This window comes from Lutjanus erythropterus, chromosome 9 (genome assembly GCF_056507025.1).
Source record: "Lutjanus erythropterus isolate fLutEry1 chromosome 9, fLutEry1.hap2, whole genome shotgun sequence".
Lineage (NCBI taxonomy): Eukaryota > Metazoa > Chordata > Actinopteri > Lutjaniformes > Lutjanidae > Lutjanus > Lutjanus erythropterus.
In genome coordinates this window covers 27046949-27061899 of record NC_139325.1, presented here as the reverse complement: position 1 = coordinate 27061899, position 14951 = coordinate 27046949, and the positions used below count along the sequence as shown (strand labels likewise).

General features: G+C 39.5%; 1 protein-coding gene across 3 annotated transcripts in view; it reads left to right on the top strand.

The window, feature by feature from the left end:
• lmna (lamin A) overlaps positions 1-14951 on the top strand; it is a 55528-nt gene that overhangs the window by 32904 nt on the left and 7673 nt on the right. For all 3 annotated transcript variants that reach the window (XM_084726943.1, XM_084726942.1, XM_084726944.1), the window contains 5 exons: positions 6583-6739; positions 8732-8857; positions 11060-11230; positions 11890-12015; positions 12278-12498. In XM_084726943.1, coding sequence (XP_084583069.1) covers positions 6583-6739; positions 8732-8857; positions 11060-11230; positions 11890-12015; positions 12278-12498 — 801 coding nt within the window. The remainder of the gene's footprint in view (positions 1-6582; positions 6740-8731; positions 8858-11059; positions 11231-11889; positions 12016-12277; positions 12499-14951) is intronic.

The window sequence follows — 14951 nt, the reverse complement described above, 5'->3', positions numbered from 1 at the left end:
AAACCTACATGGCGATACACACAGGTTTTGCAGCCAACACACCCACACACAGTGCAGAACAGACTCAACATTGCACAAACACTCCCACACATACACGTGTACTTAAGAGAAATACGAACACACACACACTGACAAGGTTTTCCAAAATCCTTCTGTTGTCTTCAGACGCCACGCACCGTTTTAAGCTGACATCCAGGAACATCATCCTGGAGATGCCAGAAGCAAAGACAGCATGTTAAAGATGAGTTGGTCACATCACTCTGTGTTACACGTGTTCAGCTGAAGTCCCGTTACTGTGGCCTGATGTTTTATTTATTTAATCTGCTGGTTTCCACGTGATTTTGTCAGTACAGTGCAGTAAAACCAAAAAAAATTTGGAATAGCTGTCATCTAATTTATCATTCTGTGTTAACAGTTTAATCTGTTTAAATATTTGCTAACAAACTAGGCATGGATCTTGTACCCCAGGAGCTATGAAGGCTATGAATGGTCCACAGCTAATACCAGTTTATTTATTGCATTTTTAAAATTGTGACTTCAAATCTAGCCCACATCCCACTTAATCTGTATTAAATCCAGAGATCTTACAAAACAGATGCGGTGACATCAACAAGTCATTTTATAAGTCTTTAAGAGATCAAAACAGAATCAAACTGCTTTTGGAAAAATAAAATGCATTATTTTATTTTTTTTACCACAATTTTGTTCCTTTTGAAAACCAAACCTGTTAATAAAAATGTTGTACTACAGCAGTACAGATCGGCAGACATAATTTTGTACAGATATTCATGGTTCCCAGAAGACTTTTTCTTTTGCACCACCACAAGGTTGACATTTGTGGTTTCCAGCAGTTTGACAACTGTTGGACGGATTGCTATGGAACCTGGTGCTGATCCATTCATGTCTCCATACGGATGAATTGTAATAACTTGTAATAACTGGCTCATACACCCAAAAAATTTTCTAGCTTCTGCGTTTACATCTGCAGTATGCGGCCTACTGAATATGTGCGGTAATATTTCTCCCGTTAGCTCCACACACTTGGCCAATAGACTTTACATTGTGATGATGTCACAGAATTTTAAATCACTTGACTCTAGGAAAGTTTTATAAATATTCATGGATCAAAAAATCATAGTAGAGTCAAAACTGACCTTGTTTGTAGTTTGATGTGTTCTGTCGACAGTATGGGAAAGATGCTTTTTGGGGAATTTTTCACTGCAACACTGCAAGTCACCACTGGGAAAAATTGGAAGCAATGCTCAAAGGAAATCCCCTGTCTAATTCTATTATACATCTAGGAGTATGACCCAAGTGGAAATCCACCATCACATTGCCCATTGGTTTGTTGATTACCATTGTGATGCTTCGAGTTTGGCGTTATGGCTGTTGCAGATTTGTTTTTTTTGGAGCCAGAAGTGAGCATATTTGAACAAGGGTGGAGTTGGGGAGGATATGCTTTGTTATTCCTCTGTCCTTACCTCGATCTGAATGAAAACCCAAGGACATGCCATGGTAGCAACTTGTTATTTATAAGGTAGCCATGCCTTAAAGGATATTATTGTCTATTTTGCTCCAAATTGGACTGTAATTTACAAAATAAACACCAAGTTAAGGTATTGAAAAAGAATAGAATCAAGCAATTTAGACTATAAAGTCCTAAGGAAACCCTTATCTGAGGTCATAAATCAAGTGCGGAGTAGGGTTTCTCATAAGCTTACATGCAATTGGACTTTTTTTTGCAACCAGTAGAGGCACCCCCTGCTTGCCATTAGAGAAAGTGCAGATTTAAAGCACTTCAGCATTAGCTTCACTTCTCAGACCTGGAGGCTATGCTACAGCCTCATGAAGCCGTTGGCATAGCTCTTAGTTTTGTTTCTCTTTTATCGGAGTGTAATTGGAGCATCTCACAGCAGCTGCTCGATTCATCGTATGAGAGATTTCTTTTAAAAGCATTCAACAACTTGTTACGGTGCACGTCATTCTGCTGTAAGAAAACACTCTCTGTCCTGCCGTCATATTTGTGTATGAAGAAAGTACAAACAGTCAAACAGCATGTCACTATACCAAACCCACTTCTGTCCATTAATTCACTGCTGGAGCTGATCCACTGGGCCCATTAGTGCTAATGAACGTCACAGCAGCCTCACTCACAAGCATTCATCTGCTCGCAGAATCAGACCGTTAAAATGTTTCATTGAAAAGATTATCAAGCGTCTAGACAAAGAGCTGTATAGTTTTAAGTAATGTTTATCTCAAGTTGTAAACAAATGTGAAAAATGTGTGCATATCACTAATGCATGTACTCTTTGCAGCCCAGTTAAACGAAAAGAAAACTTGTCTCTGTCTCGTTACAGAGCTGTTTTGGTTGATTTGGGTTTATCGTTAAAGTCCATAGTATGTTAATGAGCTGCATTGTGGTGAATTTAAAGTGTTCCACAATAACACCAGCAGCCGTGGAAAATGAGTTTTCATCACACCTAGAGAGAGTTATATAAGCCTTAGGGAGCACAGCCCAAACAGAAGTGGTTTAAACTTTACTATCTCAACAAGATAATAGTCATTAAAACATTTTATAGCTGCAGCCGTGTCTCATTTTACCTCAGTTAGTAATCTGCCCGTCTTGTAGGCGTCTTGACACGTATTGATGGCTGACATGTTCATGTGGGCCCAAGTGTTACTGTAGGCTCCAGTCTTTGCAGGGTCAAGAATTTAGGGAATGTTTGTATGAGAGTGTGTGTGTGTGTTCTTGACACATTCGTGTTTTTCTCAGAGTATTTATAGCCATCACCTCAAGTACTTGTACACCTGGGTTGTAAAGAGTCACATTCCTTATGAGAATGACAACAAAAAAAGTTAGGGGGGAAAAAAAACTTTCCTAGCTCTGTGATCTTGTCAGAGTAATGTAACATTTTGCATTTGATTACTTTTTTCTTTTCTTTTCGTGACTAATTGCAGTTGCATTTTACCTGGAGTAAATTATGTCGGAGCTCTTTTCTGATTTCATAAAGAAAATATTGTTGAATTTACAGCACTGAAAGGTGACAGGCCCATCCACCTTGACCTGGTCAGCTGGTTGCAGGCATGGCTCAGACTCAGGTTGTCTAGTTTAGTGTGAAAAAGAACTAGCCAATCACAGCTCAGTAGCAGGAGCCAGTCACAGTACAGTACAGAGCGCTGTAAAGCTGAAAAGTCAAAATGTATTGAAATACATTGATTTCCAGAATTCACATATTTCATATTTGTTGGTGTTTCAAAAACATGTTCATTGCAGTCACAGAACTGTTTGCTCTCCAGCTTGCTGCAAACAAGGGAGGCATGCACAGGGCTGTGAAGCAGCAGTCTAACAGCAACATAAATCAATTTCTAATTTCTTTAACGAATATAATTGAATTATTCTATAAATGTTACTGTAACAGCTACATGAAACAGTTCAACAGAAGGTCATAGTCTATATAGGCCCAGTGTGGTTCATGATTTATTTTCATGAGCTGAGAAATATTTTTAATGACAAGCACAGTGTGCTGTCATGCTGATTTCATCACGTTCTAAATGTCTTGTTGACCAATCAGATTGCTTGGTTGAAACTACCTGTTGTATAATGCACACTGAATGGAGCCTGTCTGGACGCAGAGACGCCCCGTTGTAAGTCATTCTGCTCTCGATGGTGTTGCACTCAACAGCACTGCAGTCCTCGTCCAGAAATATGCAAGATCTTGCACGGAGAAAAGATTCAAAGCAACTGATTCTACATATAAACTTTTTATTAAAAAGAATATATCCACATATAACTCCTTTATAATCACTAACATTTTCATTAGTAAAGAAAATTGAATTCCACTTTTTTCAACACAATTACATTAACTTTGTAATTTAATTAGATAATGCAGCCACATGTAACTAGTTTCTCCCCAACACTGCAGTACACCTAAACACCTAAAGAACTGTTGTATTAGACTGCATTTGTTTTAGCTATGTGTACCTAATAAAGTGGTAACTGAGTGTTTCAAGTGAAACATACCTGCAATATTCACAGAAATGCAGTCAAACAATCTGGCCCTGAGCGAGATGTTTACAACCAGCTGTTACTGTAGAAGACTATTTTAACGACTTAGGGAAGATAATAAATATGAACTGGTGCTTTGTTGAAAAAAGAGGAATGTATGAACATCTGGTCTGAACATCTGGCCATCAATAGTTGGTTTAGGGCTCTGGAAAAGGTCATTGTTGAGTTACCAGAGAATATATACACTCAGATGCCACTTTATTATAGTTACACTTCGAGAAAAAAAAACACTACAAATTACAACTCCAAAATGGCCATACAGTACCTCTCTGAAACAGTTTAAACAAAAACATTATAACCTTCATGAAGCTAAGTGTACCTAATAAACTGGCAACTGACTGACTGCTTCACGTACTGTGCGGGTGATTGGTGCAGGGTGTCTGTGCCTCTGTCCCTCGGTTTGTCTGCGTGTTTGTGTGCCTGGGCGGCCATGATGCTTATTTGATTTGGACCCAGTCAAACGCCGGGCTGTGCCTCTATTTTCATCTGAACAATGAGTAGTCTGGGAGGCCTTTATGTAATTAGCCTTTCAAGGTCTCTGAGCTTGATTTTACATCTGTAAAACAGCATACATATGTTTTCTCTGGATTTAATTTTTGTGGATATGAAAGATTCATTCATTTGTTTCCACTTTCAGCTTTTCCTGTTTGTCCCTGAAGCAGCCATAGTTAAGTTCTGATTTTCTGCCAGTTTATTTTCTCTCTTTTCCCCGGCTCTTTTCAGGAGGCTGAATTGCATTTTCAGACTCCTCTGAAGCCTGATTAGTGTTTATTGAATGCAGTAATAGATATTGATTGCTGTATCATAAACCAATAAATTACAGTTTCACTTCTGAGGTAATAGCTTGTGAATGGACTGGAGCTTTGTTGTGAATCATTTTTCTCCGGTGTGTGGAGTAACTTTATCTCGCTGTGAGTGTGTTTGTGTCGGAGTTAAAGTGTAGCTCATTGTGCCTGCTCGTCCTAACGCCTGGCTGGCAGTGACCGGAGCACTCTGAGGTCTGTGTGAGCAGCCTGGAAGCCATCTCCCCCAGCAGATGGCCATTATTAGTGACAATGAAGACTAGCCCACAGGGCCAAATAGAATAACACGGGGACCATTTTCCTCTTGGCTGTGCATGCACCACCTATACTGCTAACAACCTCTCAGTCTCTCCGCTCTGCTCCCTTCATCTTCTGCTGGGAGAGTATTGTTTTTCCATGGCTGCATCCAACTTGTTTTTTTCCAACCAGAACTCTAAATTGGTTCCTGTAGAGATTTTAGAGGAGAGGCGGGGCACACATGCACAAGCACATGCGCAACAAACGTGAATTCTCTTAATTCAACACAGCTTCCCTGGAGATTCAGTTTAATGGTCTCTTACTCAGTACGGAAGGCTAATAACAGCACATTGATGTGTTGGCCTGAGTTCAGTTCACATCAACACTGGACAACTGCGGCACTCACAGCACTGTACAACAGCACTTTGTATCATCTACAACTTCTGTCGCTGCAGCACAGTTACACACCACCTATCATGTTTCACTTAAGGCAGAAGTGAAGGAGCAGAAGCCTCATTTATAAAACAGACTAACAGTCGATTTTGATCTTAAATATGACTTAGGCTAAAAACCATGTGTAAGTCATTATAAAACCTTACTTCAACATGAAAATGGTCTGATCTCGAAGCAAAATCCAGGCTGAATGGAAATGATTTTCCTGCTGGTCATGTAGGGGTATTGCAGTTTGGAAGTAGGACCTCAGATATACTGAGGTAGCAGCAGGATGTATTCAAAATTAAAATAAAAGTACATGATCAACATCAGTGTGACATATTATTATTATGTATTATTATGTATGCACTAGTGTATAAATAGCATTTTATGTTGTAACACGTCCAAATTAAGCTAATTTAAATAACTTTTTAGACTGCTGGGTAGTTTAATGACATGTAACAGTTCATCTAAAATCCATCATGTTTTATAAATCGAGCATGTATTTCTAATGTAAACCCTTGACCTTCAAAGTAATTAATAACTATAGTTGTCAGATAAAACTAATAGTAGTAGTAGTAGTAGCATAAAATGGAATTTAAGTATAATTTTGAGGCTCTTGTGCTTGCTTACTTTCCACCTCTGCCATCAAGGCCATGGCAGCTTTATTTGTTAGCAGCTTTCTAACACAGAGGCAGTTGAAAGTGCATTAGAATGAAATTTGAAAACGTAATGAAACATTTATCAGCTTTAACAGAAGTCTAGCAGTCTGCAATTTGGTTTTTAAAGCAACATGAGATGAATTACTTTTCTCCAAGGAGGCCAAATCATCCAGACTGCAACCAAAAAGAAAAACAATTGTGTAAAATATCAAAGAGAAGTCCTGAAAAATTCACAAGCTGCATTACCAGAGAGGACGAGAGGTTAAACTCACCACCAGCAGGGATGTGACAGATGTATACAGCAGGGGGTGATAAAGACACACATAGTATCAAAGGGACAGCACACCAATGTCCACTTCTTCTCTGTCTCATGTCTTTACAGGAACAGTAAAAAGGAGTCTGACCTGGAGGCGGCTCTGATCAGGCTGAGGGACCTGGAGGCTCTGCTCAACTCTAAAGATGCTGCGCTCACCACAGCCCTGGGAGAGAAACGAGCCCTGGAGGCTGAGGTGAAGGACCTCAAGGCTCAGCTGGCCAAGGTAAAAACACTTTTATTGAACCTGGGACCACTTTACAGAAACTTTCTAAGTTGCATATTCTGTTTTACTGGTTTTGATTACCATGGTAGTTAGGGTTAGGACCAGATTTAGGAAAAAAGCCAGCCGAAGTTAATGCTCCTATCCTAACTGAAGATAGGATAAGTATATAACACAAGCTTCTCAGCTCCCCGAAATGTTTAGTAAACTCTCATAACTTAAGGAAGACCATTAAGCTGTCCTAACTTTCAATTTCCACCAAGTAGTTTTAACTAACTTGTTTAATCTGGCAGAAACTGTGTCTGCTATTGTATCCCAGCTGCTGTTATCTGCTGAGTTAGCAATTTTTCATTGTCCATGTTTCAATGACGAAAACCAACAGCTGCAGAGCTGTTTAGCTCACAAGGTGAGAAAAATAGCGGTAGCTGGTAACAAGGTTGTTATGTTTTTTTGTTATTTTTCATCAGTTTTTATATCAAGTTTGTTTTCACATCAGTTTAGTTTCAGTTAGTTTCCAGAGTGGGTTTGCTTGTTTGAGTTTAGTTTTTATTGTTTAAAAATGTTTAATTTTAGTGTTGGGCGGGAATGATTTTGTCAGGGCTAAGAGTTAAGAAGTTCATATAGTTCAGTGAATCCCATTCTCAGTAAACATAAGCACTAATGCCTCTGTAGGCTTTTTATGTTAACAAATTTGTCCAAATAAACAAAGACTAAAACTTAAGACATTTACTTTATATTTTTATTTTATTTTAGTTAGTTGTATTTTCAGTTTTTTTCTAAAGTCTAGTTTTTATGTGTCAATTAAAGGTTTAATCTTAAAACAACGTATAGACTTATGTAAACACAATCCCTTTCAGTTATGACTGACTAGACATGTGTTGGCAGCTGTATTACCTTACTTTTTCTCATTGTTTTGCTGTGCTAGAGACATGCTACCAACCCAAAACGTTGGTATTTGACATCCTGATGCATTTACAAACAACTCGGGCAAAATCCTACTGACTCTACTTTTTAACTAAAATGTTTTCTCACCCCTAGTTTTAGTCTTTAGTTTTAGTGAACTATAATAGCTCCAGTTGGTAGCAGGTAACAGATATAAAAGTTGATAAGAGAAGTAAGATAGTATTCCTAAAGTCAGTTAGAATTTGTTTCTGCAATACCAAACTGGGGACAAATCCTGTCTTAGACTTCCTCTCTTAAGACTTGAGGAAGTTTCTGGATTTATGGCCCCTGAAGTATTACATGGTTGTTGAAGGCAGCAAGGGAATGTTTCATCACTCAGAGCAAATAGAAACACGTTTAGAGGATGCATGTTTATTTATACATTGTGGCACAGCGAGCATCAACACTAATGACAGGATCATTTCAGCTTACAGAGGATGTAAGCTTTTCCCATGAGACGTCATTCTGAACTGTAAACAGAAAACATTATGGTCCTGCTGCTGTTTACATCTGGTTAAACTCTAAAGACATGCTGTTGCATTTGTTGTAAAAGGGGAAGCATTTTAAGACCCTTGGTTGCCACCTGTTATAAAATCCGGTCAGTAGTTGGAGTGCAAATCCACAGTGAATGACATGAGGGAATGATTGTCCCAGTGCGGGCACTTTCTCTGCCTCCTAAGTGCAGAAATGCCTCAGTGGAAGTAGTAATTTTATATGAACCTGCCAGGCAGTTGATTATGAATGAGCTCAAAGTGGTGAGGCACACAAGGTTGATCCTCTGCTGTTTCTTTTATCAATGAGTTCTACCACAGGACCAGTGTAGATACTGTTGTGGCCTTGCTCCACCTACTGACCATACTGATGAACTACAGGTTTTCTCTTAAAAGAGTTCATAGCTCAGCCAGTGCTGCACAGATCACACCATGAGCTGTATTTTTTCTTTTACATGCCTCCATTAAAGAACATTTTCCTCCTCATCTTCTCTTTCCTCTTCCACCCCCTCCTCCTCCTCCTCCTCCTCCTCCTCCTCCTCCTCCTCCTTCTTCCTCCCAGTTGGAGGGTAACTTAGCGGATGCCAAGAGGCAGCTGCAGGATGAGATGCTGAGGAGAGTGGATGCTGAGAACCGCCTGCAGACCATAAAGGAGGAACTGGAGTTCCAGAAGAACATCTACTCTGAGGTTCCCACTCTGACCTTAACACTTCTATTTTTATTGAGCTGTCTCAGTTATCTGTCCTACTTTTCATCTTTTAGTACAGAATATTGATTCACTTCCAACCACCTGCCTGCTTGTTTTGCATTCCTGATGCAGATCTGTCTCATAGCTGCACCTTTTCATGCTTCTTGCCTCTCTTTTATTTCATTTTAAGTTTACTTTCACAAGAACTATAAATCTCAGTACAAGTAGACGTATTTATAAGTTGTAAATTAAATGCTTAGATTTAATTTAAGTCAAGTCCTGACTAAAATCTTTTAATTGAAGAGATTCTACAAAACTACTGCCACTAAAAAACAACTCAACATGTTTTAGCACTGAACAATCATCATTAAGTAGATTTTGTAATGTGCAGGAGGACGACCAGATGCATTTGTTTTGCTGTTGTTTACATGTCGCAAACTCTGGACGACCTCCACCATCCACAATGACATTTACTTAAAATATTTAAACATTATATTAGGGGTTCTGGGTGAAGACTGATAATAAATATAATTATTCTGTTAGGTTAAATCTCAGTCGAGAACTAATCTGAACTTAAGTTTACTACAAAAAATACATTGCAGATGAATATAGAACTCTCTTCTTTTTTCATACTTCTTTTTTATTGACTTATTTCATCAATCCATATACTTTGTGCTCAATGCTGCAAGCTCACATCATTGTGCAATATCAAGTAGAACAAAGAACATACCATAACGTGCACATCAATATGTATTTAAGTGAAAAAAAGAGATATATCTATTTGAGAAATTATTAAAACTGATTAAACACATACTAATTAAAAGATAAATACAAGCTGATTGCAAAACAGTCATAGAAAGAGGGAACTCTTAAGCACAATGTCATAATTGTTCCCCTTATTCAGCTTTATAATCAGATCTAAAGAGGAGAGGGAAGTAACTAAATGAAAACATAAAATTATAAACAGCAATATAGAAAAGCATCATAACTGCCAGTGCATATTCAATACTTAAACCATACCTGAAAGTTCATGGATGTGTATTTTCTAATTTTATTGGTACTACTGCTTGGAGTTAAATCATAATGTCTTCATATTGTCATGAGTAATATGTGTATTATTTGCTTAAAAAAACAGTCCTGACCAAAGCCTGAACAGACGTGTTCTCCAAATGTAAACATAATGATCAGGAGTTGCTTAAAGGTCAACAGAGAAGCAGATTTCTCTGTTGCAGCTCTGTACTTCCAAACAACTAATTACTGCACAACGTCTGACTAATCAATGCAATTAAGTTCATTGACTGTAGCAGGCTTCAACAGGTGGACTCTTTGAGTTTATAGGGTCTGAAAGAAAATAAACCAAACATCAGTACAAATTACTCGGTGTTTGTAGTTTAATAAAGTAATAAAGTTTTGAGAAAGTTAAAGGGATAGTTTTTGGATGATCTGCCAGGAGGTTGTCTGAGGTACTTATTGACAGTCAGTGTATTAGATACAGTAGATGTCGATGGGCACACCAGCAGCTAGGAGAAACAGAGAGGGACACCAACACGGAAGCTAAGCTGTGGATGGGGTCAGCGCAAAAGGTATTGTAAATATTGCTCTCTCCATACCAACCAAATGCTCTGTTGGCAAAATCAGTAATTTTTTCTAACAGGACATGGGACTTGCTGCCTCACTGCTGCCTTGATCTGTTAGTCTGTTTGTGCTGTTGCGTGGCTTTGGTGAATCCCATCTATCCTTTTAAAACATCAAAATCACACAAACAGATCAAGGCAGTGGCACACCAGCAACTCACATGTTCTGCAAGGTACAATTACTGATTTTTCCTATGGAGTTTGGTTGGTTTGAAAAGAGCAATATATAACTGCAGTTTTCTGTCAGAAAACACTGTTTTACAGCAAGGTTAAGTGGTGAAAATAGTTTAGCTGGAGCTTTTTAAGGGGCTAAAATACCTTTTGTTGCTGTCCCTGTTCATAGCAGTTCATTACTTAGGTTCTGTACCCCTCTCTGCTTCTCCAAACTGGAGGTGTGCCAGCCGGCGTCTACTGTACCTTATACACTGACTATCAGTAAATGCCTCATACAACACCACAGTAAAATGATCCAAACTACCCCTTGGAATCAGTTTCTAATGAACACAAGGCTCAGCTAGAGTAGTCATGTGACAAATCCAAGTGCTCACCAACCTGTCTGTATATGTAGGAGCTGCGTGAGTCCAAGCGCCGGCACGAGTCTCGCATGGTGGAGATCGACAGTGGGCGGCAGCTGGAGTTTGAGAGCAAGCTGGCTGAGGCCCTGGCCGAGCTGAGATCCCAGCACGAGGATCAGGTCCGCCTCTACAAGGACGAGCTTGAGAAGACCTACAACTCCAAGGTACGTCTGGATACTACAGGAGACACAGCTTTGCCAACACCTAGAGCCTAAGTAGAGACTGTTTGTTAAATGTCCTGATAGTTGTCCAACTGTGTGTAGTCCATCTTTAGATTGTCTCTTGCTTTTTATCTACTAGAAGAGAGATGAATTAACACAGACATAACCCCTGTCTTATGGGGGATCTTAAAGAGTGACTCCAATATTTTTCAACCTTTTCCACAATTTTGTGTCTAAGTGACTAATGGGGGCTAATGTTTGTAATTGGTCCAGTATTGAGTGAGACCACTGCAGCCATCAGCCATGAAACAGGTTGCAATGCAATACTTATGGGCAACTGCTCCAACAAACACCAGCTCTGGTTTGTTTGAAATAAACTGTTTCTCCCTGCTCCTTCTCTGATGTCCAACTTCCCCCTCGCTCCTTTCCTGATATTTTCACGTCTAACTCAGTCCAGGTTGAAAAATGCAGAAGTTACCCTTTAAAAGGAATGTGGATAAACACAACAGGAGTTTTGGTCATTGGAATTTACTGCAAAGCAAAGCTAAACTGCAGTTTGCTTTACCAGGCATCTTATCGGCAAAGAATAATATTGAACTGCTGAAGTTTGTGTCAGGCGGTTCAGTGCAGTGATAAGACTATATCGTCTCTCTGTCCATCAGTTGGAGAACGCTCGTCATTCAGCCGACAGGAACAGCCACTTGGTGGGAGCTGCCCATGAAGAGTTGCAGCAGACGCGTGTTCGCATGGAGAGCATGTCAAGCCAGCTCGGCATGCTGCAGAAACAGGTACACACACACACTCAGTCACACTGTCTGTCAGTGGTTTGTTATCTGTCTACTGGTTTTACTGGTCATGCTGCTGTGTGGATGACTGACATTGTCATGAATACTCCCAAACAGGATTTTCTCCTCTTCGAAGCATGATTGATTAATTTAACTGCGATCTTTACTTGACTCATCGAGCAGACTTTGAAGTAGTGCACAGACTGCTTAATTGTGCGGTCTTAATTGACTAACCTTTCTTGTCTGTGTGTTCTCTCTAAATCAGCTCGCCTCAAGTGAGGCCAAGGTGCGCGAGCTGGAGGAGGCTCTGTCCAGGGAGCGGGACCTGATGCGGCAGCGGCTGGAAGATAAAGAGCGGGAGATGGCTGAGATCCGAGCTCGGATGCTGCAGCAGCTGGACGAGTACCAGGAGCTGCTGGACATCAAACTGGCTCTGGACATGGAGATTAATGCCTACAGGAAGCTGCTGGAGGGAGAGGAGGAGAGGTGAGGTTGTTGTAACACAGGAACTAGACCATTGAAAAACATGATGACTGGGAGACAAATGAAGTTCTACAGATTGTCACAGGAAAGGAGGAATCACTCGCAAGACAGAATACAAACAGTTAAACCATTACTCACTCTACTGACTGTGACAGTCAAGCAAAGATCAGCTGAAATCAGCAAACAGGGTAGCGAATAACCACTTGGTCACTGTAACACATCATGCAGACATTTCAGCCTTAAATGCAACATCCCTGTCCACATACTAATGTGTACTTTTGGTCTGGGGCCGTTCTTCTTGGTTTGGGCCCTAATTCTTATTTTAGGTGGCCCTAAAATAAGGTGGTCCTTCTCTAAAAAACACAAAACACGTATACCATAAACCTGTAAAGGAATGAGAAAATAAATGTGGAAATATAAATAATTAGTTTGATATTGGAAAGATGGCAATAGTTCATTTGGTCATCTTATTCCCTTTATAGATCTTCCTTACCTTTTTTTCTTCAAATATACATAATAATGGTTAATGGAAAAAATGCTCATATTGTTTATGGGAAAGAATTTCACAAGGAATTTAGTTGTAGCTTTGTTAATTGTAACCCTGCAAGATCCCCAGTCTTTGTAAAATCTGTGTCTAAATATTCTGACTTAATGATGAATTGTCTTCAGACGTTAGAGGATGTCAGACTGAAGTCTTTTAGGAGTCTTGTAGTGTATGGTAGGCATCGGATTTGTTTTGTTTTGTGCAATTGTTTTCTGTTTTCTGTCACAGTATAGTTAGGTTTAGGCACCAAAAGTACTTGATTAGGTTTAGGAAAAGATCATGGTTTGTGTTAAAATAGACCGGTAATCATGTGTTAGAAAGCCATTTCTGGCGGAAAGATTTAAAAGCTAACTTTTTCCATGTGCCCTTAATTACAGTTAAGAAGACTCTTAATATTACAGCATACAATTGGATTTTAGACAATAGTTTTCTTCTAGCTTTGTAACAAGAGTTTGGGAAAGTGCCCCGCTGTGCAATGTCAGGTCCATAAAGATGTTTTTCCAGTTTGGTGTTGAAGAACCTGAGTGGGCTGCACAGAGCCAAAATGTCTGACCCCAACACCATCCAACACCGACTGTGAGCCAAATCTGATCGGCCAACATCAGTGTTGGACCTCACCGATGCTTGTGTGGTTGAATGGGATCAAATCTCTGCAACCAGGTTCTGAAATCAGGTGGAAAGTCTGAAACCAGAAGAGCAGAGGATGTTAAGCAGCAGATTAAGGCCCATAGCTTTGGAATGAAATGGTCAGCGATCACATATGGGTGTAATGTTCAGATGTCCACACATTTTTGGCCATAACATGTAAGACCTGGTTCTGTTTTTTTCTTTTGCTGGATAAAATCACAGTAGCATAAACAGAAACATGTACACCTCCACATTTAAGTATCAAAATATGTAACTTTTTCAGTCCTATATTAAAATCAACCCTTCAGGCTTTGCAAAAAGGCATGGTCACTGTCCTGAGCTGGTGTCCAGCAGTTAAAAATGGAGACTATTCAGTCCAGCTATGCTTAAATTTGCAGGTGTATTCAGCTGTCCTGCCATGACACTTTGACAGCAGCTGACGTTAGTTGCCTGCACAGAAAGAAGCTGCAGCCCTTGAACGGGGTTGTGGAGTGCCAGGTTTCTGTGACAGAGTGTAAATTGGGTTTCATAGACTGTCTGGCAACTTGGGTGATGTCCGGCAATCATACAAAACTTATTCATCCTTGTATGACAGTTATACATAATAAAGTTTGAGGTCCATGCAAATTATGCGAGTGTCCCGGGAGACACTAGAAAACAGGAGGGTGCCAGGAGATGGCTTTGAACTACAGGAGTAATTTAGGAAAAATGGGAGTGTTGGCAGGTATGAAATATATGAATAATTAGCTTTCACTTTCTATTTAAGTTGGCAAAGCATACCTGATCTTTTACAGCAATACTGTTAAAAGTTAAGTGCAAAAATACAAACAAAATGACAGGAAGAGACAGTCAAGTAATATCAAAGAAAGCTGACAGTGGACAAGGCACAGGCTCAGTGAAAACAGGCAGAGAGCTGTTAGTAAAAAAATATCTCAAAGCTACTACAATGGACTTTCATACTGTGTTGAGTTTGGAGGTGCCTGTTGACAACAGCAGGACTTTTTCTACTATCATAAGCATAAAATTTAATGTCAAAAATAAAATTATCTAAATAAAAATCTCCTGATTCTTTTTAACTAGCTAATGTACTACTCACTGTGACTTGGGAAAATACAAACACAGGCTCGTACCATCTGATGGATTAAGAACAACAATGCAGAAATAGCCGATCCTCTCATGGGTGGTCTTGTTAACTCATGGAGGCATCAGTTTTAAACTGAGTTTCATAACTAGTTAAAAACTTCTACTACTACTCACTGTAACTTTGTCTATGAAAATGTAAACA